The sequence below is a fragment of the Pyrus communis genome, chromosome 17 (assembly GCF_963583255.1).
Source record: "Pyrus communis chromosome 17, drPyrComm1.1, whole genome shotgun sequence".
NCBI classification, from domain to species: Eukaryota; Viridiplantae; Streptophyta; class Magnoliopsida; order Rosales; family Rosaceae; genus Pyrus; species Pyrus communis.
In genome coordinates this window covers 18,788,276-18,810,863 of record NC_084819.1, presented here as the reverse complement: position 1 = coordinate 18,810,863, position 22,588 = coordinate 18,788,276, and the positions used below count along the sequence as shown (strand labels likewise).

The following is a 22,588-nucleotide window of genomic DNA, read 5'->3' as shown; positions in this document are numbered from 1 at the left end:
ACCCACTATCTATCATTGACATGTCACCCACATTGTTAAAATTATAGGAAAATTAATGAAAATTGCTTGAAAAAGATAAAGGACAAAATAAAGGGTAAAATAAATAGTATCATGATTAACTTTTTAATGTAAAATTATGATTTTTCGTTAAAATAAATAGTACTAAGAATTTTTTGTTAAAGTTCCTTAAAATTATTGCTACTTGACTATGATCTGTCGAACAAGACATGAAATCTAACATCATTATCCAAGACTTACATGCACTTACGTCTTGGACCAATAACGCATTATGTATGGAAAAATTTCTTTAACATCGAGTTATTAGCTTGAGAGATCACCATAGTGACAGTGGAAGCAATCATTAGAGTCGTTCATCTAGTTATCCTCATAAAGGTCTAATGATCGAACGGATCAGATCATATCAATCATTGAACCCAATAGGTTTTAGTGGTTACAAAGCCATCCCCACCGCTCAAAATCATTTCGGTTCACAATTCATAAATTCATCGCCACTTAGCACTAAGATATAATAGTATTCTTTTTTATTTATAAATGAAAGATCTTAAATTTGATTTTCATTAAAAATGAATTTGAACAAAGTTATTACTATCTTATTATAAAACTTAACCCACTTCTTTTATCGTTAATGTAGATAATATCGTTTTTTCAAAACAACTCATCATCAGAGTCACCACCTCACAGGCTCACACATCTCCCAAAGTCCCACAAGTGACCCTTTACGGATCACACCTCAAAGGCAGCTCTTCTATGTCACGCGTTTCAATCACAACAAATCTTGGACGTTTATTTCTGTAGGCGCCGCTAAAATAAACGGACAAGATTGATCAGGTTCTTCGTGCTCCGCAGGGAATCACGTTTCTCTCTTCCTTTCTCTGCCCCCTGAATCTTACAGTACACCGGTTCATTTCCCATCAAATCTCAGAAGAGAGAGATAGAGAGGATAGAGAGAGAGAGACTGAAAACAGAGAAAAATGGCGGACGAAGAAGAAGCAGAGCTAAGCGAGAAGCAGAAGAAGGAGATAGCAAAGTGGTTCCTCCTCAACTCTCCCCCCGGAGAAATCCAATTCGTCGCCAAAGGTCTCACCTTTCACCCCAAAAGTTCACATTTTTCTCTAATTTTTATTTAATTTCGTAAAATTTCAAATTTCGATCGATCATGCGAAACGCATTCTGTATTTGATTTTCTCTTCTGGGTTGGCAGATGTGAAGGCGGTAATCAACGACGACGTTTTGTACGGGGAGGCTGCGTCAGAGGCCTTCCCACTGTACAACAAATCCCACTTGATTTCCATCGAAATGCCGAGCCGAATCGGCGACGTAAGTTTTCCTTTTTCCTTTTTCGAATGAAATATCGGCATTTCGATGGATTTTCGAGTTCCCAATTTGTGAAATTTGCAGACTTTTATTGCCTTGTTGATGTATTTTTGGTTCCAGAATCTGAAAATGTATGGGGTTTTGTTTCTGTTTGTGAGAGCAGGTTATAGTTACATCATATGGTGAGCTCGGTGAGACCGAGTTCATTGATCCCAGGACAGCTCAAGTTGCTGTAGTTGACCACATTAAACAGGCAAGTGTTTCATTTTTCTTCCATTACACAAATCCGATGATACCGAAAATGGGGGTGAAGAATATAGTTTCTCATATTTAAAATTTAGGATACTGGTAGTTTTTTATATAAGCGACAGTGGTGGAAGGGGGGAATCGAACTGGGGATCTCGGGTGCAAGGGTGAATGCTCTTGAGAAGATGAGCTACAAACCCTTTGCTTGGATACTGGTAATTAAGTATTAGTAAAGCATGAACCTTGCTTATGGGGAAGATCCTGATGATAGAAATCAAGCATCCATGCATTTGTTCCGTTATGACATTTTTGAGAGAATTGATGGGCAAGCACATGAGTGCATTTATTCATACGGCTAATATAAAAGCTTTTCGTGTATCTTTCGTTACTCTTGTTTGTAATTACATCCTATTTTTCTGAGTCATTCACCATCTGGACTTTGTCCATGCATGTATGATATGACATGTGTGCCTGTTATTCTCCTTGTTTGTCACCCTTTATTACCTTTTCATTTAAATTGTTACCAATTATTTCATTAAAATGTTCTAAAATTGGTTCAGGTTTGTACAGAGGTGAGACCTGCACAGGATGAGGAACTTCCATCCGCATATGTTGAGGAATTCCGGTATGCTTTTATTTTCCGTGAAACTTTACACATGTTGATATTTGGCTTCATATTAGGGGTTTTAAGTGCGCTGCTTATCTTTATGTGCTTATTCCAAGTATTTGGCATGGGAATAGTTTCACATTAATCCTGTAGGAACTACTACTTTGTTAATATTGAGTTACCAAACCAGTAATACTTTTACCAAAGAAAGTTAATATTTGAGAGTGCCCTTTCCATAATGACCTAGACAGAACTATGCAATATATGTGTTACTTCTCGTCCTGTTATCTTCGTAACATGCTCGTTGAAGAAGGAAACAAATATAAAAATTATTGGAAGCTTGTGGAAGCAACACACAAATAGAACCATAGCTGTTTTTATGTCAGTTGTGTGTGCATGCGTACATTGGTGTGCTTGTGTCTGTGGGAGTTTGGTGGGCTTGTGCATAAGTTAATATTCTTTCCTTTCAGGTGTGCTCTGGATGCAGAAATACTTAAATATGTTGGTGAAGCTTATCCGAAAGGAGTCTGCTCAGTGTACTGTGGCAATGGTAAAGATGTGGAGGGCCCTGGATTTGACTTTGAGCTTGTAGTGGTGATTTCAGCTGCTAGACACAGCCCACAAAATTTCTGGTATGTGAAATTAGTGCTGTTCCCTACCCGCGAGCTTGTTTATTTCTCCTTAACATTTGTATTTCAGTTGGAACAGATGTATATATAGTCTATAAACTACTAAAAAAATCTGTCTTGTTATTATACCAGGTCCTTTCTTAGTTACATGAAAGAAGAAAATGTTGATTTTCCTTTTCTTGCCTCTTTTATGTGGGAATCTTCTGATATAAGTTTATTTGTCATGCGGCGTAGTAACGGTAGTTGGCGTTCTGTATGGAGCATTGAGTTCAAAGATGAAATACAAATGCTGGAATTAAAAGGCAAACTGCAGGTATTTCATATGTATTTGGCTTTCAGTATGGAGCATTGAGTTCATAGCTTAAGCACCTAACCAAGAAGGAACTGTTTCTCATCCATGCTCTTCTATTCTTCTCCTTCTTTCAGGTAGGTGCCCACTATTTTGAGGAGGGCAATGTGCAGTTAGATGCAAAACATGAATGCAAAGATACAACAATTTTTCAGGTTGATGTTACAATATCTATCTCTGGTTATTGTCATTTTTATTTTTGTATTGCTTTTGGTGATCTATCATACAAGGTCATTGTACCTTCCCTTAGTTAGAACCCTAGGGCTCGTTTGGTGTAGAGGATTAATATAAAATGGAGAAGCCACTATTTTTAAGGTATGTTGAAAGAAGAAATAAAAAAAATTTGTGGTGAACTCGGAGGTAGAAGATGGATTACTCAATAAATAAAAGTTATCCATTCCAATGGGAGAAGTTTTCTTCATGTCCATCTCTTCTAATCCCCTCAAAATGAAAAATCATCCGCCACAGCTTTCAAAATACATTGAATTTAGAGGGTTATCCATTTTAATCCAATCCTCTCCACCAAATGAGGTTTTAATGTATTGCTTTTAGTATAACTTTGTACTTCAATTTTTATTTCATCTTTGTATTAATCACAACAGTTTCTTAGTCTTTTCGGCATGTTATGAATCATCTGACACTTTTTGTGTGTAGAAACAGAAAGGCTATAGTTGAATTTGATATTATTCATACAAATACTTAAGCATTGATACAAGGCTCGGTGATCTTATGAGTTCCCATGTCATGCTTCTGATACATTAATGATAAAACATGTCCTGTGGCTGTTTGAACTTTTATTTTCACAACTTAACATTTCCTATGATTCTTATTTGTTGCAGTCCTCTGAAGATAGTGCAATTGCCATTAGCAACATTATTCGTCAACACGAGACCGAGTACTTAACATCTCTTGAGGTTCAAAATACACCAATTTCTCTAGTTAATAGCCGATGTTTTAACTTTTTGAGCTCTTCACTAACAAATTTACTTCTGTAGGCATCTTACTCAAATTTGCCTGATACCACTTTCAAGGTACTAATAACTTCCATCAAGAATGAAATTAAATTTATTACATTTGCACCGTTCAACATATTCGAACATAATATGTTCATTATGAACATGAAACACATTTGCATAAGAAAAACTGTTTCTTTACTATTACCTTACCCCAAAACATCTTTGTAATTGATGTCAGTACTAACCTTCAAAACTTAATCGATGTGATGCAGGATCTTCGAAGAAAGCTTCCAGTTACGCGCACCCTATTTCCGTGGCAGAATACCTTGCAGTTCAGCTTGACGAGAGACATCACCAAAGAACTTGGCATCGGAAAGTGAGTTCACCTTTTCAAATGAAGATGTTCAGCCAAGAGAGCGAGTTTCTTCCCATGTAGACCCATAGCTTGAGTATGCCAGTCGTACTTAGAGTTTGCCTACCTATGATTCTTCCCTTTTGCTCGTTTCCATTCTGAGTCATGTCTCCGCCATTGGAGCTTCTCTCCCTCAGTTTTGGTGCACTGTAATATAATTGTTGTTTATGTTGTGTATAGTAAAAGGGTTGTGGCTGTTTCTCGTTGTGTTATGAACTTGTCAATGCGGAGGACGTTGCGGAGTTTGTATTTGTAATTGTTATGAAGAGTGGCTTAATTTGTGTATTGGCTTCCTTTTATCAAATCAACGATGTTTGTTTCAACAGTACATCAAAGATGTGTACAAAAAACCCAATAGGATTGTTGAAGCAACAACCCGAAAAGGAAAAACCAAAGCGGACAAAAGCTGCGCAAACCACATCACAAATCTAGCATAATTTGATTTGTATTCCAGCTAATTTGGGGGAGAGAGAGTTTCGAATCTAAGATGCATTAGAAACTTAACACTTTATTCATTAGGATATTAGATCACATGCGAAGTAGGGCTGTTCTCACACGGAATGTCCATGCCGATGTACTCTAGTTTTCAAGCACGAGGAAAACTTCATAGGGCAGTTTTCACATGGAATGACACTAGCATGGGGTGGGGTGGCGTTGTCCTTAACGAGTTTTCAAGGTGTATCAAAACTCATTGAGGAGTCTCATACTTTATAAGAAGTGCATTACAAATGTCACGGTTAAAATGTCTTTATCTGAAAATTTCTTATCATTCTATTAGAGCACTTCCAGTGTAGTAAGGTCCTCTGGGCAATAGGCAACTCAAATCCCTTAAATCAACGGTAACTGTCGTGAATAATAACTGCTTAAGTGCATCTCCACTTCTAAACTGAATAGCTCAAACAATTTGTATTAAATTATTAGCATTTTTTATTTTATAAAATAATAAAAGATAGCTTTATTTTTAATTTCAGATAGTAATAAAAGATTAGTTAAAAGTATTTAAAAATATTGAAATGTGGTGTAAAATGGAAGAACATGGTTAGGGATTTATAGATTTTTTTTAAATTATAATTTGTAATAATTTAAATTGTGGCTGACATCATGATGACGTCAACCTTTAGTCACATAGGTAGGGTGCTAGGCCATACGATTATTGTCTGACTTCTCCATCAAGCTCACCTTGAGCCCAATTGCCCGTGTGAGTTGGAGTGTTTTGGAGAAGGGGAGGAGCGGGTTGGGTTGCCTATCCTCAGGGTAATAAGCAACGGTAGAGTTGCTCCTATAGAGCGGTGTCTGGATCACTTGAGAAGGGTCGAACTTCCCTAAAGAATCATAAAAAAAACATACGAAGAAGAAAATTGAAGGAGGAGTTTTGGGTACAAGACTAGAGTGGGCAAACGGACCTTAGATGGTAATAAACGGGTCTGATCTGATCCCTTCGACTTTAGGCCCGCTCCGGCCGTGCTCACCAATATGTGATGACTCATAAGTGGGATTAGGTCAAAATCCCGCGCTAATTAGTTGTCTATAATATCTTTATCACTTACTAGCGAGCCTCGGAAACAATTGCTCGCCGCAACGTTTTTGTTGTTAAGAAACTTTCCCTGTGATTATTCTCTGTGAGAAATTGCGATGGAAGAAGATTGGGTTGCAGGGCAATTTCTTACTTGTCGGCGTAGAAACTGGTATATATTTGAATTTTAGGGTTAGGGTTTTGAATTTGATTCTCTTCTCGCTGAAATTTTGAAACTTTGGTATTGTATTTTGAATTTTTGTTTTGTATTTGTTCTGATAGTGTTGTAGTTGTTGTTGGCTTGATTGCAGCTTCCATTCTCTCTGCTTAAATTAGTGCAGGCCCATAATTTGCTTAGTAAAGTGAAGATCTTTCTCTCAATTTTACTATGTTTGGTTGCTGAGAAAATGTAGGAGGAAAATCTAATTTAAACAAATAGAATAGACGAACTAACTAGAAAATAAAAAAGGAATATACTTGTCTACTGATTCGTTGTAGTTACAATCAATATTTTGTTCTTGAGCATATTCAATCTGTCAATGAAATGTTTCCCTCAGCATCTTCTTTGAATGCGTCTTTTATGTTTGATCTGATTCGAACTCCCCCGATGTGTGTGTGTTCTGGTTTGAATTCATGTCGTTTGTGTGTGTCTAATTTTCTCTGGGATGATGCAAATTAGCCAAATCATACGTCGATGTGCTCCACGAGGCAATTTTTTCGAAGCGCTTTGCCAGTCTCTTCTATGGACTTGGCAAGGCTTTAGAAATTTGCCTTTTGTAGAAGCGTATCTATCTGATGATACAATAGAGATAGGGTTCCTTGCTGACCGGAATTTTCCTCTCTTGATAATCGGTTCTTATTGTGTCACATTCAATTGTTTATAGTTTCGTTTTGCATAAGCATTTAAAACAACTGTATGTATCGGTACTGCAGTCTGAACTAGAGCTCGTTGCCATCACCATAGCCATCGGATCTGCTTGGTGAAAAGAGGCAGACGTTGATATGTCGACGATTCAAAAGCATTGAGCATTCTTCGAGAGATGGTGCCACTGAAAGACATAGTGCCAGCAGCACAGAACAACATAAACACAAGGTTCATACTTTTGGACAAAGGCAGCGTCAAGACTACAACTACGACCTCATCACAAACCCAAAACAAGACGTGCCTGGCGCTAGTGGCGGACGAGACTGCGGCGGTTCACTTCCAGCTGTGGGGGGACGAGTGCGACGCCTTTGAGCCCGGTGACATCGTGCAGTTGAGCAATGGCATCTTCTCTTACTGCAGGAACAACCTTTTGCTCAGGGCAGGCAAGAGAGGCAAAATTGAGAAGGTTGGGGAGTTTCTGATGGCATATGTTGAGACCCCAAATTTGAGTGAGATTCGTTGGGTTCCTGACCCTAATAATTCCAAGAAGTACATTCAGGAGGCTGTGATCTCCCCACATTCTCGTATATTTCCTCCCAAATACTAATCCATGAAGAAGTAGTTGTGTATTGAAAAACCGCAAACGTGAGCGTAGTCACATTGTCTAGAGCTGATGTGTTTTTTCTACGAAGAGCGGCGCTAGAAGTAGAAAACTACATAGGGCGGGCTAATTTCTTTTACTTGTATGTGAAGTGAAATTTAGGTGTTGTGGGCGACGATCTCCTTGTTCATATGATGAGAAATGCTTGAGGATTTGTGTATAGTGATTGGGTTTGGTTCTGCAGTCATACCATTGCAACCATTTTTTTTTTTTTTTTTCGTTTCTTCGTAATATTTCGTAGATATTTTAAACACTATACACGACATGCAGAAAAAAATAAAAAAAATGTAAAAATTACAATATTTAGACTAATAATTTTCTTTTATTAATCATGGTTATGCTCCTGGCCTGAGAGATTTTTAGAGTACTTAGAACAAAAGGCAATGTATCGGCTTGTGCTCGGAATAAATAGAAAAATCACTCAACCTAGTGTAAAAAAAAAAAATCACAGGGGAATATATTGTCACATCTCAATGATTCAATCAATCACGAGCTGGTGGTGTAATAATAAAGAGTGGATTACGAGGCTTTTTTAAAACTAAAAATTAGAGGTCTCGGTTCGAAATCCGTTATTGGATTAGAAGCCAGACTTGTGATCAGGAGAAGCTAAAATGTCTTTCTGAGTCTTCTCGACTTACGAAAAGAAGTGAATAGCTGTTACTTGCCATCCGTTTTCTTTTTAAAAAGAAAACAAAAAAGATTCAATCCTATGGCCCAAAATGCAGTTCATGGATATCCTAAGCCCTTGGTTAGTCAGAACTGGCGGCCCCACACGCGACTTTCCATGCAATCATCAGTCATCACTATCTCAGCTCATCACCAAGGACGGTTGAACTTGAACCCACAAAAATGGCAGAAATCAAAGCCGATACGAGCCACCACCAGAGTCTAATCGTGTCAGAACCCGATGTTTCCGACCCGAAGCCATCCAAATCGAAGCGCCTCGCATCCCTGGACATCTTTCGTGGCCTCACCGTCTCGGTAGGTAGTTAATTCACACTATTTTTTTACTCTTTTTACTTGATTCACTGTTTTACTTTGTGCTTGAATGATGTAGTTGATGATTCTGGTTGACGATGCGGGTGGAGAGTGGCCAGTGATTGGCCATGCGCCATGGAATGGCTGCAATCTTGCAGACTTTGTGATGCCCTTCTTCCTCTTCATTGTGGGCATGGCCATTGCTCTTTCTCTCAAGGTTTGCTTTCCATTTCTTTCTTTGTAACTTTCTTCTTTTAATTAGGCCCGTTTCGTCGACTAATTTTGTAAGAAATACTTCTGCTTGTAAGCACTTTTGGTATAAGCACTTTTATTAGGAACACATTGAAATTTTTATTTAAATTAGAGCTCGTTTGGAAGTTTTTGAAAATGAAAGGGCTTTTAGAGAAAATGTTTTTAGGTTCCAAAAAAACACCATTTATGTGCTTTCTTCCAAGAAGCATCAATTATGTGTTTTTTCCATTAAGTGTTTTTTTAGAATTTACTTGCATTTTTACTAAAGATTGGTTCTAGAAAAGTTTTCATCAATAGCGTTTTCAGCCATCTTAAAACACTTCCACACAACCTAGCAACGTGTGCTTCTTCATAAAACGCTTTTATGACTCATAAGGCCTTTTAAGTTTTCCTTCCAAATACTGTTAGAAGCGCTTTTACTTGGCAGATTGTGCGTTAAGCTCTTCGAGGAGCAGTCCCAAATCGGAATTCAACTAGATGATAACACTCGTAGGGCAGTGTGACGACCCCTTGCACCTAGTTTGAATCCCCCTCTTTTTTTCTATATTAGACTAGTTTAGAATATCGCATCGTAGGAAATGATAACACAGCGTGTTTTTCTTATAGAGAATACCGGACCAATTTGTGGCTGTCAAGAAGGTGACTCTTAGAACTCTGAAGCTACTGTTTTGGGGTCTCCTATTACAAGGTTTGAGTTCTTCCTTTGAAAATATGTTGTCTTTTTATTTGTTGGGTTCATTATTTACTTCATTGTCTTTATAGTTTCTAGCCTTGCGCGAAAGCAACGTTACAATAATGTGCTTAAACACTTAAATAACTAGTTAGGGAATTCAATGCCAATCAAAACCTTGGTTTTCGTATCATTGTTAATCGAATGATACTTTCTGTGTGATGCATTACTTTATTTCAGACTTGAAATTACCAGGTGATTTGAGAAACTGTCAATTGCTTTTGTTGTCGTGAGGTGAACTGGATGCCTACAGTCTTTAGATATTAGCTCAGGTGGCGCTTAGTAATCTAGAACATGTCGATGCACTGTTCAAAACTTATTTCTGTTTTAAGTAGGCCCAAAGGTCATTGACAAGTTAAATCCTGAGAACAGTTACCAAAACTCTTTCGTGATAATGTGGCAAACCCTGCTTTTCTGTTCTTACGTAGACAATGACAAACATAACTTTGATATGTTGTGAAGGAGGTTACTCGCACGCTCCTGACAAACTAACATATGGTGTCGACGTGAAAGAAATAAGGTGGTGCGGTATTCTCCAGGTAATTTTGGTAATCATACACTTTTATGCGGTTTATATTGATTACGTACGTTGAACATTGAGTGGTTCTTGTTGCTTCTTGTAGAGAATTGCTCTTGCATATCTGGTTGTGGCACTGATTGAAATTGTATCGAGAGGTGCAGAAACCAAAGATATGGCACCCGACACGTTCTCCATATTCAAGTTGTACTATTGGCACTGGTAATTCTATATTTCTATAATGCTATAAAGTGTGTGTTTTTTATTTAATAAAATGATGACAGAAGAATTCTTCGTTCCAAAATTTGTAGGCTTGTAGCTGCATGTGTTCTCGTTATTTACTTTGCTGTGATTTATGGGGCATATGTTCCTGATTGGCAATTTACTGTCCAGGACAGAGAGAGAACCGATTATGGGAAAAGTTACACCGTAAGCCTTTGATCCTCAAATTTTTTCTAAATGATAAGCGCATCTCTTAAAATTATTTGAGAATTGTTGAATTTGGAAAATTTGGATGTGGTAGGGATCTAAAATATGAAATTACAATATATTCTGCTTTGAATATTCTTTGTCGTTAGGTAACTTGTGGCGTGAGAGGAAAACTAGATCCTCCGTGTAATGCAGTAGGATATATTGACAGAGAAGTGTTGGGAATCAGTCACATGTATCAGCGTCCGGCTTGGAAACGATCCAATGTATGTAGTTTAATCTTTTCCTTGATTGATCATTTATATGATTTTCTGATCAAGAGCTTACATCAGTGCCAGTTTTAATGTATAAACTTCTTGACTTTGAAATTCTGCAGGCTTGCACTGAGAATTCCCCATATGCAGGACCATTCCGAAATGATGCCCCATCATGGTGCCGTGGTCCTTTTGAACCTGAAGGAATTGTAAGGTATATATAACCCTTGACTTTGTTGGATTTGAACCGCTGTCCTGTACTAGTTTCGGACACTTAAGAGATAATATCAGGCCTCTGCTTCCAGATAATCCGATAGATGTTAATTCTGTGGTACTTTTTAGAAGTTTTATGTGGATTTCTTTCCACCTGCAGCTCTATATCTGCAATTCTCTCTGCGATTATTGGAGTGCATTTCGGACATGTGCTTATACATATGCAGGTTAAGTCTCTGATTTGTATATTCGGTGCTTAGCATGTGGAAGACTCTAACTCATTTTTCTTGTCTTTCCGGGTTACAGGGTCATCCGGCCAGACTGAAGCATTGGGTTCCGACAGGATGTGCTCTCCTCGCCCTAGGAATTATTCTTCATTTCAGTCATGGTGAGAACTGAGGCGAACTGGAGAAGTTTATGCAGCGATTGATGTGTTTACCAGTAAGTTATTCTTTCTAATGTTTTATTCCCATTGCAGCAATTCCTTCAAATAAACAGCTGTACACATTTAGCTACGTATGCATAACATCGGGAGCGGCAGCCTTGGTGTTTTCAGCCTTCTACCTTATGGTATATTAACTCTTCTCATGTAGACTTTATAGTTCCTTCCTTTTTCTCATGAGGCTATAAATTTTCGAATGAAGGATAACATCGTCTCCCGCCAGGTTGATATCTGGAGCATAAGGTACCTGTTCCTGCCGCTGGAATGGATCGGCATGAATGCTATGCTTGTCTATGTCATGGCAGCTGAAGGCATCCTCGCAGGATTCGTTAACGGGTGGTATTACAAGGACCCCCATAACACGCTTGTATGTTCGCTCACCATGTGTTTTTACCTTCATTTTTACCTGCAATCGCCTTGTTTTTTGTGTTGAACTGTGTTGAGTTGCGGCATGGCAGGTGTACTGGATTCAAAAGCACGTCTTCGTCGGGGTTTGGCATTCGAGGAGAGTAGGCATTCTACTCTACGTCCTCTTTGCGGAGATCTTGTTTTGGGGCATTGTCGCCGGCGTTTTGCATCGGCTGGGCATATATTGGAAGCTTTGAATGCTTCTGTTAGTATCTGAAGAAGTGTGGAAGGTCGAATAATTAGCAGTTTAGCATGAAATATTTTGTACATATGATTGGATAGCAGTGGCCCTTGAATTGTAAATTTTCTTGTAAACATAAGTGCCATCCTATTGACGAGGAAATTGTAACTCAAGTAGTTAACATTATTTATCTCAAAAGTCCTAAGTTTGATTCCCCTCACCCTCCAATTTCACTTGTTATAGTTTTTTACCACCCATGATTTTTCGTTTTCTTCTTATAGCTTTTTACCACCCATCAAAATTTTCATTTTACACTCACTTTTGATGCAAGAGAGTTTCTAGTTAGGTTAAGAGCTTATTTTTCCTTGCACCCGAGATCTTAAGTTCGATTATGATTCCCTTATCTCCAGACATCTCTAGTATTGAAGGAAAAAAACAATAACAAAATTGAACATCAAGTGACACTAAAGTTCTTAATTGGCGTTGGAGTGTGGAGCCTAAGATAAAGTAGGTTTGGCATTTGAAATAAGAGGTTTTAACGAAAAATCCACAATATTATTCATTTTAACGAAAAATCATATTGTTACGCTAAAAAGTCAATCATTGTACTATTCATTTTACCTTTTATTTTGTCTTTATCGTTAAAACTCACAGTTTTCAAACCCTTTTCATTAGTTTTCTTTTAAAATATGTTCACCACAGTCGGTATCCCCCGATGGGGCATCAAATCTTCAAGACAAAATTTAGTTTGTAGCACTAAACTACTATTACGATTTAGTGATATTTTTCTTCACTTATAACTGAGAAGTTCTAGATTCGATTTTCTCCAAAAATAAATTTAAATCATATTATTTCTATCTTGTTACGAGGATAAATTCACCGCCGATTCACACAAAAACCTTTTTAGTTATCGTTTTCTTTTTTGGGTCAATTATCGTTTTCGTTGGAAGACAAGGACAAAAACCTTTCTATTTTTTTTTCCCTACTCTCTGAAATCTGCCGCTGAAAACTCTCTCTCGGTTTCTGAGGAGTAATCGGAATCCCATGGCGAACCTCATGGCAGAGGACACGACTTTTGAGGACGATCAGCTCGCCGCGATGACGACGGAAGACATCGTTAGAGCAACTCGTCTTCTCGACAACGAGATCCGCATACTCAAGGTCCCTTCTTTTCTTCTTTTTCACTCTCACGCACTTGTTGTACTCTAGGGTACTACTGATCGGTGCACAATTGGGATAAAATACTTGATTTTGATTTTAGAGTTGATTTATGATTTGGGTTTCCGATTGATTTATTTGGGAAATTTTGAATTTTTAGTTAGATACGTTGGTCGATGCTTTTGTTAGGTGGGTTTTTTTTTTCTTTCTAAATTTTGGGGATTTGAGATTTTAATATGTGAATCTTTGTGCTTTTTTCTGATTTTTTGTTGTGGGATTGAAGGAAGAAATGTCAAGAACAAATTTGGAGCTGGACTCGTACAAGGAGAAGATAAAGGAGAATCAGGAAAAGATTAAGCTTAATAAGCAGTTGCCGTACTTGGTGGGCAACATCGTTGAGGTATGTGTGTCTTCTTCTATTCTCAATTTTTTACGTAGACAATTTGGAGAAAAAGGATTTTTTTTTTGTTAAGGTGGGTGAAGTTGAGGTCGGTAAAGTAACTCTCTTTAGTGAAAATTAGAATAAATATTGAGAATCGAAGTGGACTTAAAATGTTGTACTGTAGTTTAGGGTTTACCTGTTTGAGTTAAGAATTAGTGGGGCAAGCAAATTTGACCCTAGCTTAAATATCTCAGGAATGGAGGGACAAATGATGACTGTTACTAAAGTGTGTTGGATTGGAGGACTTGGCTCCTTGCTTGCCATCTCCACACATCTATTTCTGGGCAACCCTTGTTTGCTAATTTTAGTAATATAATGAGTCTATGAAGATGTGATTTAAATTGTTAACTAGTTATTCTGACGTAATGTTTTATTAATGTTGATAGACGATATTGAGAACTTTAAGCTCTTTGAGTTGGTGTTAGTCTTTGATGGTCTGTGGACTTGGGGAGTTCTATTAGCCTTACTCTCTTACTGGTTTTTTTTATTCTGTATCTTTCAGATTCTGGAAATGAACCCAGAAGATGAGGCTGAGGAGGATGGTGCAAATATTGATCTTGACTCCCAAAGAAAGGGAAAGTGTGTTGTTTTGAAAACATCTACTCGCCAGGTAATCCAGCGACTAATGCTATGAACTTATTCCCTTATACCAACAGCAAAACAAATTACTGCAGTCATCTGCATCATTTCTTTTCTTTTATATTGGTGAATTTTAATTTTGTGATATGTGTTTACGGCTAAAAGAGACTTGTGTGAAAATCATATTTGATGCATTATTCAAAACCAAAATTATGGGGTTTTGTTTTACTGCAGACAATCTTTCTTCCAGTTGTTGGGCTTGTTGATCCTGATACCTTGAAGCCTGGGGATCTTGTTGGTGTGAACAAAGATAGTTACCTGATCTTGGATACTCTTCCATCCGAGTATGATTCTCGAGTAAAAGCTATGGAAGTTGACGAAAAACCAACTGAAGACTACAATGACATTGGAGGGCTGGAGAAGCAGGCAAGTTTCATATTTGAGACATTCTCTGTTGAGGCAGTCATGGTTGTTCTTAGATACCAAACATTTGAATTTCGTACGCTAATTTGTTTTTATTGAAACAGATTCAAGAACTAGTTGAGGCGATTGTTTTACCCATGACCCACCAGGAGCGTTTTCAGAAGTTAGGAATTCGCCCACCAAAGGGAGTGTTATTGTATGGACCTCCTGGAACCGGTAAAACTTTGATGGCTCGGGCTTGTGCTGCTCAGACAAATGCCACTTTTCTGAAACTGGCTGGTCCCCAACTGGTTCAGGTATACCATTATTCGATACAGTTATCACGGATACCTTTTTTTAAGCTAAGTATTTATGCATATGTTGATTTATGTGCACGTTGAGAATTGAGCAGCCGATATTCTAATGGTTTTGAGAAATGCCACTTAAGACATTATTTTCGTAGTTGAATTTTCTGCATTTTGGCATAGCTTTTGTTGTTGCTCTTATTGCTCAGAGTAGACAAAGATTGTCTGTTTCTTAAATTTATAATGCCCTTGTATGCACTAAAGGGTCCCACGCCCTGAAGAATTTATTTGTTTGTGACTTTGGGTTTGCTAGATTTAAAGTAGCTGTTTCATAGATTGTCCTTTATTTTACCTGTGTTGTATGAGGAGGGAATTGATCCTTTTGGGTACACACCTAGAGGGTCCCCACAACCTGAAGAATTGAATTATTTGTTTGTGACTTTGCGTTTGTTAGATCTAAATTAGTTGTTTCTTAGGTTGTCCTGCGTTTTACCTGTTTCATATTAAGAGGAATTGATCATTTTGGGGAGATGATCTCTGTATTAACAAGCTCTTTATCTTTAAATGTGCTCAACTTTGTAGGATGTGAGTAAACTTTGGATTTGTGACTCGGTCTTTAATGAAGTAATCGTACTTGTAATTGATGTAGATGTTTATTGGAGATGGAGCAAAACTTGTTCGCGATGCCTTTCTGCTTGCAAAAGAGAAATCCCCCTGCATCATTTTCATAGATGAAATTGACGCAATTGGCACGAAACGGTTTGATAGGTAAACTGTACTTCCTGAGCAGTCATTTGAAATAACAAATTTATCCATAGATATTGTTTCCCATTTTGATCACTCCATTCTTTCCTGTTTGAAATTTATGCTCACATTTTTTATTGCAGTGAAGTGAGTGGGGATAGGGAGGTGCAGCGTACAATGCTTGAGTTGCTAAATCAGCTTGATGGATTTAGTAGCGATGACCGGATCAAGGTTTGTTTCCTTGTCTGCAATGTATTTGCTTTTCCTACAACTATGATTCACTTCACAATACTTGGTGTTAGAGACTTTTTAACTTCAGTTGAATCTTAACACGTTCCAGACTTTTAACTACTGGGAGTTTAGCACGTAAAATTTGATAGTGGTACCATTCTTTTGTCTTAAATGCAGGTGATAGCAGCAACAAATCGTGCTGATATCCTGGACCCTGCTCTGATGCGTTCTGGTCGGTTGGATCGTAAAATTGAGCTTCCTCATCCCACTGAAGAAGCAAGAGCTCGGATTTTGCAGGTTTGCCTTTTACCATTGCATATGTTTTGTGATTACTTTTGTGCTTGGTGATAACATTGTTATTAAACCTTTACCTCAATCCTGTAGATTCACTCAAGGAAGATGAATGTTCATCCTGATGTCAATTTTGAAGAATTGGCTCGCTCGACCGATGACTTCAACGGAGCACAGCTAAAAGCTGTTTGTGTGGAGGCAGGCATGCTAGCCCTTCGCCGTGACGCGACTGAGGTGATTCTCTCTCTATCACTTATTGCATACGTCTACTGACTTAACTTTGTGGGTATTACTTAAAAACCTGCGATAAGACGTGCAGTAATCTTCAAGTTTTGTTTTGATTCTACTTCAGGTGAACCACGAAGACTTCAACGAGGGGATTATCCAAGTTCAAGCTAAGAAGAAGGCTAGCCTGAATTATTATGCATAGATCGAACGTTGGCGAGTTTTCGTTCGGAAAAACCAAACCCTCCCTTGTGTATTCATCGTTGTAGTGATACTTGAAATTTTGTGAAAAGATATTCAGGTCTTGCTAGAACAGCAACTGGCCTTGTGTAACTGAAATGTTAGTTGATGGGTAAATACCTCTTCCTGGATATCATATCTTAGTTGATTTTAATTTGTTGATTTGTTTTCGTGAAGTGGTTCCTTTTTTTAGTCTCTCTCGTTTTCATTGTTTATCTTGAATCTTTGGTAGCCTCTGTTTCCCTTCACATTTTGCAAGAATATGGTTTACCTTTCCTGTTTAATGTGCTGGGAACTCGATCTGATACACTAAGTACCCATTGAAAATTCTCGTTCACCGCATGTCAACTCTTCAAGACTTTGAATATTTTAGTTTCATTACACTGTCCCAACACATAATTGCATTATTTGTCTATGTATTTCTTCTTCCTTTTTTAAGTAACTTCGAGGTACGAGGGAGATTTTATTTAGGAGTAAAAAAATTACAATTATCTTCAAAAGGGCGTCCTGAATTATATTAGACGACTCTTCAAACCATTCAAGCACAGTTCATTAGTTAAAGTGAATTTTGTCAAACGATGTGCGACTCTATTATGTTCCAATCTAACAAACAAGTATTTGTTACTCGGAGTTGTCTTCAACTACAACTTTGTATCATATATTAAACGTCCCACAGGTGGTGTATACTCTCTTGGATTAATTAATCCGTTATAAATAGTCTACTAAATGTGCGTTTGTTTCATTGGACTATCTCAAGTATTTGTATCAGCTTCCCTTTGATTTCTTGCATTACAAACTCAATTATCTTTGTTTCGATCCTGGTCTCGTCGTCGATCTATTGGGCCGGGCCCAGCAGTTATTGTCTATACGCAATTGGGCCCAACAAGAAAAACCTCTCTTTTTTACTCCTGCTCAGAAAAATCCTTTCTTTAAGAACAAGTAGAGAAGCACTCTTCCTCTCACCCGACACTCTCTCAATCGGCATCTGAAAACTCTGCTCTGAGAAGAATCGGAATCGATGGCGAACATGATGGTAGAGGAAACGAGTGTTGAAGATGATCAGCTGGCCGCGATGACCACTGAAGATATTGTCAGAGCCACCCGTCTTCTCGACAACAAGATCCGAATACGCAAGGTCTCTTCTCTCTCACTGTCTGTGCTTGCGCTTGTTTAGGGATTGCTTTGGTCGATGCAAAATTAGGATGAAAGACTTGATTTTGAGTTTAGGGTTTATTTGTACTTCTGTTTACTGATTGATTTGTTTGGGAAATTTTTAATTTTTAATTTTTAATTAGGGTGTGGGTGTTTTCTGAATGGGTGGTTTTGAGATTTTATTATGTGAATGTTTGTGTTCTCCTTTTTTTTTTTTTCTTTCTGATTTTTTGTTTGTGGGATTGAAGGAAGAAATGTCAAGATCAAATTTGGAGCTGGATTCGTACAAAGAGAAGACAAAGGAGAATCAGGAAAAGATTAAGCTCAATAAGCAGCTGCCGTACTTGGTGGGCAACATTGTTGAGGTATTTGTCTTCTTGTATTCTCAATTGTTTTCGTGCGAAAAGCCCGTTATATAGACAATTTAGAGAAAGTATTGATTTTTTTTTATTAGGGTGAGTGAAGTTGAGGTCATTATAGAAACTCTCTTTAGCGAAAATTAGAATACGCTGAATATGAGAATCGAAATTGGCATAAGATCTTGTACCATGGTTAGCATACAATCCAGTTGAACTACACTCTTTGAAACCATGAAAGAATTTTTTTTTTTTAAAGGGGGATATGGGCCATATGGCTTGTTTGAGTTCCTAATTTGCCGTGCGAGCAAATATCTCAGAGATGGAAGTACGAATGATGGCTGTTATATAAAGTGTAACAAATTGGAGGACTTGGCTCCTTATGCATGTCATTGCAGCATGACATCTATTTCCGCGCAGTCCTTTTCTAATTTTAGTCATATAACGAGTCTACAAAGATGTAATTTAAACTAGTTATTATGTGGTTGTTTTTCATTTAATATCAATAAGAGTGTATTGAGAACTTTAAGCTCTTTGAGTTGATGTTAGTCTCTTGGTGGTGTGTGGGAGGGAGTTCTGTTAGCCTTATTCTCTAATATTCTGTATCTGTCAGATTCTGGAAATGAACCCAGAAGATGAGGCTGAGGAGGATGGTGCAAATATTGATCTTGACTCCCAAAGAAAGGGAAAGTGTGTTGTTTTGAAAACATCTACTCGTCAGGTAAGGCTGCATACTTATGTTATATAATTTTATCTTACCCGAATGACTTTGGTGACTTTTGTCATTGATTTTCTTTTTTCTGATATATGTGTTCTCGGTTAAAAGAGACTATATAGGAAGCATTACTGACAAGCCAAATTATGGGTTTTGCTTTACTCTAGACGATCTTTCTGCCAGTTGTTGGGCTTGTTGATCCTGATAAATTGAAGCCTGGTGATCTTGTTGGTGTGAACAAAGATAGTTACCTGATCTTGGATACTCTGCCGTCTGAGTATGATTCTCGGGTAAAGGCTATGGAGGTTGATGAAAAGCCAACTGAAGAGTACAATGACATTGGAGGGCTGGAGAAGCAGGCAAGTTTCATACTTTGGACATGCTTTTGAGGCATTCATGGTGTTCTTAGACTTAGATACCACACATTTGGATTTTGTACCCTAAATTGTTTTTCAATGCAACAGATTCAAGAACTAGTTGAGGCAATTGTTTTACCCATGACCCACCAGGAGCGTTTTCAGAAATTGGGGGTTCGTCCACCAAAGGGAGTGCTATTGTATGGACCTCCCGGAACTGGTAAAACATTGATGGCTCGGGCTTGTGCTGCGCAGACAAATGCCACTTTTTTGAAACTAGCTGGTCCACAACTGGTTCAGGTATAGCATAATTCAATATGATTATTACTTACACCATTTTTTTTTCCAATTAAGAATGTGTGTTGAGCATGGGTAGGTGTTTTTCTAATGATTTTGACATACTAGTGCATAATAGATTTGTTTGTATACTTTGGGTTTTGTTGATTTAAATTAGTTGTTCCATAGATTTTCTTTCGTTTTACCTGTTTCTGATTAGGAGGAACTGATCCTTTTTGGGAGAGTAAATAGTCTCTGAATTAACTTGCTCTCTTGTGTAAATGTGCTCAACTGTTGTAACTTCAGATTTATAACTGTGTCCTTAATAAAATAATTGTACTTGGAATGGATGTAGATGTTCATTGGGGATGGAGCAAAACTTGTTCGCGATGCCTTTCAGCTTGCAAAGGAGAAATCTCCCTGCATCATTTTCATAGATGAAATTGATGCAATTGGTACAAAGCGGTTTGATAGGTATACTATACTTGTTGAATTCAATTTCATCGTGGATATCCAATTTGATCATTGCATTCTTTCTTGATTGAAATATATTCTCTCATTTATGGTTACAGTGAAGTGAGTGGAGATAGGGAGGTGCAGCGTACAATGCTTGAGTTGCTTAATCAGCTTGATGGCTTTAGTAGCGATGATCGAATTAAGGTTTGTTTCCTTGTCTGCAAGTCTATTTGCTTTTCCTGCAACTATGATGCATTTGGAAATACGTAGTAGATGTTCCAGTTCCAGTACTTGGTTGGTATCTTAAATGCAGTTGATAGCAACAACCAATCATGCTGCATAACCAACTTCATTTTGATGACATAACCAACTTTATTGTCTTAAATGCAGGTGATAGCAGCAACCAATCGTGCTGACATCCTCGACCCCGCTCTTATGCGTTCTGGTAGGTTGGATAGAAAAATTGAGTTTCCACATCCCACTGAAGAAGCAAGAGCTCGAATTTTGCAGGTTTCTCTTTTACAATTGCATGTGTTTTGTGATGACTCTGCGCTTGACAACATTCTAATCTATTACTATTTTTTTCTTAATTTTGTAGATTCACTCAAGAAAGATGAATGTTAATCCTGATGTCAATTTCGAAGAATTGGCTCGCTCAACCGATGACTTCAATGGAGCACAGCTAAAAGCTGTATGTGTGGAGGCAGGCATGCTTGCCCTCCGACGTGATGCCACAGAGGTGCTTCTCTCTCAATTAAACTATTCATACTAAAAAAGGATAGTGATTTTCACTCTCCCGTTTTCTCCTTTTGCACTCAGTTTGCATCTGTCCCTTTGATTTCCTCTAATTTATTCATCCAAATACTAGGAAAAAGAAAGAATAGAGTGCAGGGGGAGAAAATAGGAGTTTGAAAATCACTTCCGTACACGAAATTAGCTCAGTCTACTAATTAACGAAGTGTACTAATCTTGAGTGTTTGTTTTGATTCTCCCCCAGGTGAACCACGAGGACTTTAACGAGGGCATTATCCAAGTTCAGGCAAAGAAAAAGGCTAGCCTCAATTATTATGCCTAGATGAAATCATTTCACGTAGTTTGTTTCTCTTTTTTTTTTCGACAAACTTATGTAATTTGTATTTTTTTTCCCCCCTTTCTGTATCAAGTAAATGGATAGGCCACTGCACTACAGCCATTCAACAGTGATACTTGAAATTTAGGGTGAAAGATATTAGATCCTTTTTCTCGACTCGCTCTATCCGTCGGTCTCATGTTTCTTTCTTCTAACAGGACTTGTAATTAAGTCGATTAACGACGACGTATCCATCAATTATTAACGACATTATCGATGAAATCTGCAATAGTTGATTCATTAAACTGATGGTGTTGATTCATTAACCTAATGGTCACACACACGAAGTCTTCTGTGTAAGCACCAAAATTTGAGTAGCTTTTTAGGGTCATAGGATTTGGGATAGCTTTTGGAGAGAAAACCAAGTCAACCTGGCGGTGGTACAACTGGAAGAATGAGCTCATCTTAAAAAAATAACTAAAACAACCACCACAACAACAAGAAGCAAATCTTATCTTAGTGGTCGGCTGTATAAATCTTGGTACACCCTAAAAACGAGCATTTCAGATATTAGCTAAAAGTAAATACACTTGTTAAACCAAACAAGAATTAATTGAAGTTAATCAGGAAAGTAAAACGGTCTGTCGAGGATAGGGATGGGGATAGGGATGGGCAAATACCTATTGATTATGGGTAATCGCGGTTATCCGTCCATTTAAATTTGACGGTTACGGTTATAGGTAACCGTTTAAATAAATAAACGGTTATGGGTATAACCGTTTATCCGTGAAATTTAAATGGACGGTTATGGCTATTACCCGCGGTTATAAACGGGTACCCATTTAATAGTTTATTTTAATATATGTAAAACTAAAAATAATAATAATAATTAGTTTCTAACTAGGTTTAGAAACATGTTATTATTAGATGATGCATACCTATATATATTATTAGAGTTGTTAGAGATTGAAGTGAAACGGGAGTTATGTATTATTCTGTTTATTTTATTCACTAGTATCATATAAGAGAAATGAACGTAGAGAGGGACAAATGAGGAGAACATGATTATTACTTTCTGCTTTTCATCTTTTTGTTCTACCCATACGATACAAGCATACGTCCCTTTTAATGCATGTAAAAGGCTTACACACCAAAACAATAAAAACCAAACTTCTACTATTTAAGCAATATAATTTTGACTTCTATTCTTCCACTTTCCACCCTTAGCCATATGTGATTGTTTTCTTTATGTGGGCATGCACACCAATTTTACAACAGAAATCATTACTTAAGTATTTATAGTCTCAACAACTACTAATGTTAGTGAGAAACAATTCAAGAATTAATTACAAAACTTAAAAAGGCACAACTTTGTATTACGTGTAGGGCAACCCCATTATTTTTCTTTAAAAAGGCACAATGTACGGAGAAATATCATCACAGTAATTCCCAAGCCTATCTTTTCTCTTTATGCAGCTCCACCCCTCACTCTCTCATTCAGTTAAATTTAAGCCATAACGCATTGTTAAACACGTTCCTGACACTGAGCTAAGGAACTGAATGCTTGTTTACTACAAAGCCGTTCACAATATTCATCAAGCAATCCAAGTAATC

The 22,588-nt window shown here is 37.6% G+C and overlaps 5 protein-coding genes and 1 non-coding gene across 7 annotated transcripts; all 6 read left to right on the top strand.

Moving 5' to 3' along the window:
- Window positions 1–858: 858 nt before the first annotated feature.
- LOC137722876 (F-actin-capping protein subunit alpha) lies at window positions 859–4,819 on the top strand. The gene is made up of 10 exons (XM_068461985.1): window positions 859–1,098; window positions 1,223–1,338; window positions 1,499–1,588; window positions 2,142–2,206; window positions 2,659–2,820; window positions 3,052–3,130; window positions 3,244–3,321; window positions 4,006–4,080; window positions 4,162–4,197; window positions 4,395–4,819. Exons 1-10 carry the CDS (start codon window positions 993–995, stop codon window positions 4,500–4,502), a joined length of 915 nt encoding a protein of 304 aa, XP_068318086.1. The 5' UTR covers window positions 859–992; the 3' UTR covers window positions 4,503–4,819.
- Window positions 4,820–5,901: 1,082 nt separating this feature from the next.
- On the top strand, window positions 5,902–7,756 carry LOC137723439 (uncharacterized). Its single transcript, XM_068462636.1, has 2 exons — window positions 5,902–6,219; window positions 6,981–7,756. The coding sequence occupies exon 2, from the start codon at window positions 7,088–7,090 to the stop codon at window positions 7,517–7,519; it is 432 nt and encodes a 143-aa protein (XP_068318737.1). The 5' UTR covers window positions 5,902–6,219; window positions 6,981–7,087; the 3' UTR covers window positions 7,520–7,756.
- On the top strand, window positions 6,708–6,878 carry LOC137724035 (small nucleolar RNA snoR127). The gene has a single exon (XR_011067157.1). It is a non-coding gene; the product is annotated as a small nucleolar RNA snoR127 (small nucleolar RNA).
- A 547-nt stretch (window positions 7,757–8,303) lies between the features above and the next one.
- LOC137722877 (uncharacterized) lies at window positions 8,304–12,197 on the top strand. 2 transcript variants are annotated; one of them, XM_068461987.1, is made up of 13 exons: window positions 8,304–8,554; window positions 8,631–8,768; window positions 9,410–9,491; window positions 9,996–10,072; window positions 10,157–10,272; window positions 10,362–10,479; window positions 10,629–10,745; window positions 10,856–10,947; window positions 11,107–11,173; window positions 11,253–11,334; window positions 11,425–11,516; window positions 11,612–11,755; window positions 11,847–12,197. In XM_068461987.1, the coding sequence occupies exons 1-13, from the start codon at window positions 8,423–8,425 to the stop codon at window positions 11,991–11,993; spliced, it is 1,404 nt and encodes a 467-aa protein (XP_068318088.1). In that variant the 5' UTR covers window positions 8,304–8,422; the 3' UTR covers window positions 11,994–12,197. The 2 variants fall into 2 exon arrangements, with proteins under 2 accessions (XP_068318088.1, XP_068318087.1); XM_068461986.1 differs by having other exon boundaries at window positions 11,591–11,755.
- Window positions 12,198–12,905: 708 nt separating this feature from the next.
- LOC137723688 (26S proteasome regulatory subunit 6A homolog) lies at window positions 12,906–16,770 on the top strand. Its single transcript, XM_068462882.1, has 10 exons — window positions 12,906–13,138; window positions 13,419–13,535; window positions 14,080–14,187; window positions 14,391–14,582; window positions 14,684–14,875; window positions 15,513–15,631; window positions 15,751–15,838; window positions 16,016–16,135; window positions 16,223–16,363; window positions 16,482–16,770. Exons 1-10 carry the CDS (start codon window positions 13,022–13,024, stop codon window positions 16,557–16,559), a joined length of 1,272 nt encoding a protein of 423 aa, XP_068318983.1. The 5' UTR covers window positions 12,906–13,021; the 3' UTR covers window positions 16,560–16,770.
- Window positions 16,771–17,518: 748 nt separating this feature from the next.
- On the top strand, window positions 17,519–21,160 carry LOC137723687 (26S proteasome regulatory subunit 6A homolog). Its single transcript, XM_068462881.1, has 10 exons — window positions 17,519–17,729; window positions 17,995–18,111; window positions 18,716–18,823; window positions 18,985–19,176; window positions 19,282–19,473; window positions 19,805–19,923; window positions 20,022–20,109; window positions 20,296–20,415; window positions 20,504–20,644; window positions 20,903–21,160. Exons 1-10 carry the CDS (start codon window positions 17,613–17,615, stop codon window positions 20,978–20,980), a joined length of 1,272 nt encoding a protein of 423 aa, XP_068318982.1. The 5' UTR covers window positions 17,519–17,612; the 3' UTR covers window positions 20,981–21,160.
- Window positions 21,161–22,588: the final 1,428 nt, after the last annotated feature.

Bases quoted from the DNA above. Each gene is read 5' to 3' on its own strand.
- LOC137723688 (XM_068462882.1), top strand. From the start codon at position 13,022: ATGGCGAACCTCATGGCAGAGGACACGACTTTTGAGGACGATCAGCTC. The intron at 14,583-14,683 runs GCAAGTTTCATA...TTATTGAAACAG, and splicing joins TTGGAGGGCTGGAGAAGCAG to ATTCAAGAACTAGTTGAGGC. The intron at 16,136-16,222 runs GTTTGCCTTTTA...TCAATCCTGTAG, and splicing joins CAAGAGCTCGGATTTTGCAG to ATTCACTCAAGGAAGATGAA.
- LOC137722877 (XM_068461986.1), top strand. From the start codon at position 8,423: ATGGCAGAAATCAAAGCCGATACGAGCCACCACCAGAGTCTAATCGTG. The intron at 10,480-10,628 runs GTAAGCCTTTGA...CTTTGTCGTTAG, and splicing joins ATTATGGGAAAAGTTACACC to GTAACTTGTGGCGTGAGAGG. The intron at 11,335-11,424 runs GTGAGAACTGAG...TTCCCATTGCAG, and splicing joins TATTCTTCATTTCAGTCATG to CAATTCCTTCAAATAAACAG.
- LOC137722876 (XM_068461985.1), top strand. From the start codon at position 993: ATGGCGGACGAAGAAGAAGCAGAGCTAAGCGAGAAGCAGAAGAAGGAG. The intron at 1,099-1,222 runs GTCTCACCTTTC...CTGGGTTGGCAG, and splicing joins AATCCAATTCGTCGCCAAAG to ATGTGAAGGCGGTAATCAAC. The intron at 1,589-2,141 runs GCAAGTGTTTCA...AAATTGGTTCAG, and splicing joins TAGTTGACCACATTAAACAG to GTTTGTACAGAGGTGAGACC.
- LOC137723687 (XM_068462881.1), top strand. From the start codon at position 17,613: ATGGCGAACATGATGGTAGAGGAAACGAGTGTTGAAGATGATCAGCTG. The intron at 19,177-19,281 runs GCAAGTTTCATA...TCAATGCAACAG, and splicing joins TTGGAGGGCTGGAGAAGCAG to ATTCAAGAACTAGTTGAGGC. The intron at 20,110-20,295 runs GTTTGTTTCCTT...TCTTAAATGCAG, and splicing joins GTAGCGATGATCGAATTAAG to GTGATAGCAGCAACCAATCG.
- LOC137723439 (XM_068462636.1), top strand. From the start codon at position 7,088: ATGGTGCCACTGAAAGACATAGTGCCAGCAGCACAGAACAACATAAAC.